The 2,182-nt window shown below is 51.5% G+C and overlaps 1 protein-coding gene across 1 annotated transcript in view; it reads left to right on the top strand.

Annotated features, from left to right (window-relative positions):
• Nucleotides 1–1,143: 1,143 nt before the first annotated feature.
• OXTR (oxytocin receptor) overlaps nt 1,144–2,182 on the top strand; it is a 38,574-nt gene continuing 37,535 nt past the window's right edge. Inside the window, exon 1 of the mRNA XM_018555229.1 lies at nt 1,144–2,113. Coding sequence (XP_018410731.1) covers nt 1,210–2,113 — 904 coding nt within the window. The 5' untranslated portion in view covers nt 1,144–1,209. The remainder of the gene's footprint in view (nt 2,114–2,182) is intronic.

Raw genomic sequence — 2,182 nt, 5'->3', positions numbered from 1 at the left:
TGAGTGGTCAAAGCTGCGCCCTAGGTAGCAGTGCACCCTAGGCAGCTGCCTAGTTTGCCTACTGGCAGCATCGGCCCTGATTGCCTGACTGTTATACTGATCCAGTTGCTTCAGTACTAAACCAAATCACATTTCCAGATCAGGAAAAGTCAGACATCCTGATCTGCTTACTGCTGCGTCAGGGACTTAAATTATCGATGCAAGCAGGTCAGCACGACAGCCAGGAAATTAGGATTTTATGGAGAGCTCATTGATGGCAGATTCCAGGTTTCTTCCATGACCATTCGTATCATGTCTACAAACCTTTACATCAAATGTAACAAAGAGGAGGAGAAAACAGCATGGAGGGATCTGGATCCAGAAGCTGACAGGTGTGAGTCGTGGTTTGGGCAGTGATGGGATGTTGGGTTTTCCTGCATCCTCTGGATCAGCTCTCCAGCAGCACGAGATGCCATAAGAAGACTTCGCCGCATCAGCACCACTCACCGTCCATCCAGCTCCATAGATAGAAGCGTGTGCTGGGGCGCCATCTAGCGGCCGACATCTGGAACTTCACGCCAGTTCCTCAACCCCCTTGTCAGCTTTATTCATTAATCCGAATGTGAGTTGTCAGTGAGCGGTGCGGACTGCTGGGACTGTCTCCTCCTCACTCACTCTCCTCCAGTCTGCAAGCCGGAGTGCTTCCTCCACTGCAAGCTCTGGTGCTGCCCTCTCCTCCCTGGGCATGAATGGGAGGCTGCACAGTTCTGCCATATGGATGTCTAATTAAACTGAGGCTGGGGACTCCGGGCGGATTTTCCCTCCCCTCTCATATTACAGACACTCTGAAACTTGGAGTTGATCCTGTTCATCGTTGCACAGCCTAGAGCATTGCACCTCACTGCACAGGAGAGACACATTGCACAGGAGGCACAGCCTGGGCTGCACAGGGGAGACAATTTGGTGGTCCTGAATGTGGATTATTGAAACAATTGCCCCTGGACTGGGCACCTGCACCTGGTTGCGTGCAGTTTCGGATTATTTTCTCCAGCAAGAGAGATCAGATACTTGTTGATATTTTAGGAAGTTTCCAGAGATCACCTTTGCCATCTCAGAACTGCTTTGGGTTTCTAAGCCAAGTGCCTACAGGTATCTTCTACCTAGGGGTGTCCTATGGGCACACACAGTGAGATGGCATAACTTGCTGCTGAAGACACCAACGGCTGGATCATGGAGGGATTGGGCAGTAATTGTGTGAACAACTCTTGGGGGAACTCCAGCCTGGACAGCAGGAACCAAAGTGGGAACATCACCAGGGACCCTCTGAAAAGGAATGAGGAGGTGGCAAAGGTGGAGGTGGCTGTACTGGCCGTCATCTTGTTCTTGGCCCTGGCTGGGAACATTTGTGTCCTGATAGCCATTCACATCAACAGGCACAAGCATTCCCGCATGTACTTCTTCATGAAACACCTGAGCATTGCAGATCTGGTGGTGGCCCTCTTCCAGGTTCTCCCCCAGCTCATCTGGGATATCACCTTCAGGTTCTATGCCCCAGACATCATGTGCAGGCTGGTCAAATATCTTCAGGTGGTGGGAATGTTTGCTTCCACCTACATGCTCCTGCTGATGTCCCTGGACAGGTGTCTGGCCATCTGTCAGCCCCTGAGATCCTTACACAGAAGGTCGGACTGTGTCTATGTCCTGATCACCTGGATCATCAGCTTCCTCTTTAGTGTCCCTCAGATCCTCATCTTCTCCCTCGTGGAGGTGGGCAATGGGGTGCATGACTGCTCGGCTGACTTCATCCAACCCTGGGGGCCCAAGGCTTATATCACCTGGATTACTTTGTCTGTCTACATCATCCCAGTCCTGATCCTCAGCATCTGCTATGGGCTCATCAGCTACATGATTTGGCAGAACATTCGCCTGAAGACAGTCTGTGAGAGTAACCTGAGGCTGAGCAGCAGCAGAAGAGCCACCTTGTCCCGGGTCAGCAGCGTCCGACTCATCTCCAAGGCCAAAATCCGCACAGTAAAAATGACTTTCATCATAGTGTTGGCTTATATCCTATGCTGGACCCCTTTCTTCTATGTCCAGATGTGGTCGGTCTGGGACCCTGAAGCACCGAAAGAAGGTAAGAAGGGGTGACTGCTCCACCCATTGCTGGGACAAGGTTCTAGCACCCAAGGTGAAAAGTCCAAAG

Source organism: Nanorana parkeri, unplaced genomic scaffold (assembly GCF_000935625.1).
Source record: "Nanorana parkeri isolate BGI_ZX_2015 unplaced genomic scaffold, ASM93562v1 scaffold188, whole genome shotgun sequence".
Lineage (NCBI taxonomy): Eukaryota > Metazoa > Chordata > Amphibia > Anura > Dicroglossidae > Nanorana > Nanorana parkeri.
Note: the sequence above shows the minus strand (reverse complement) of the source record. Positions and strands in the feature narration are given on the sequence as shown.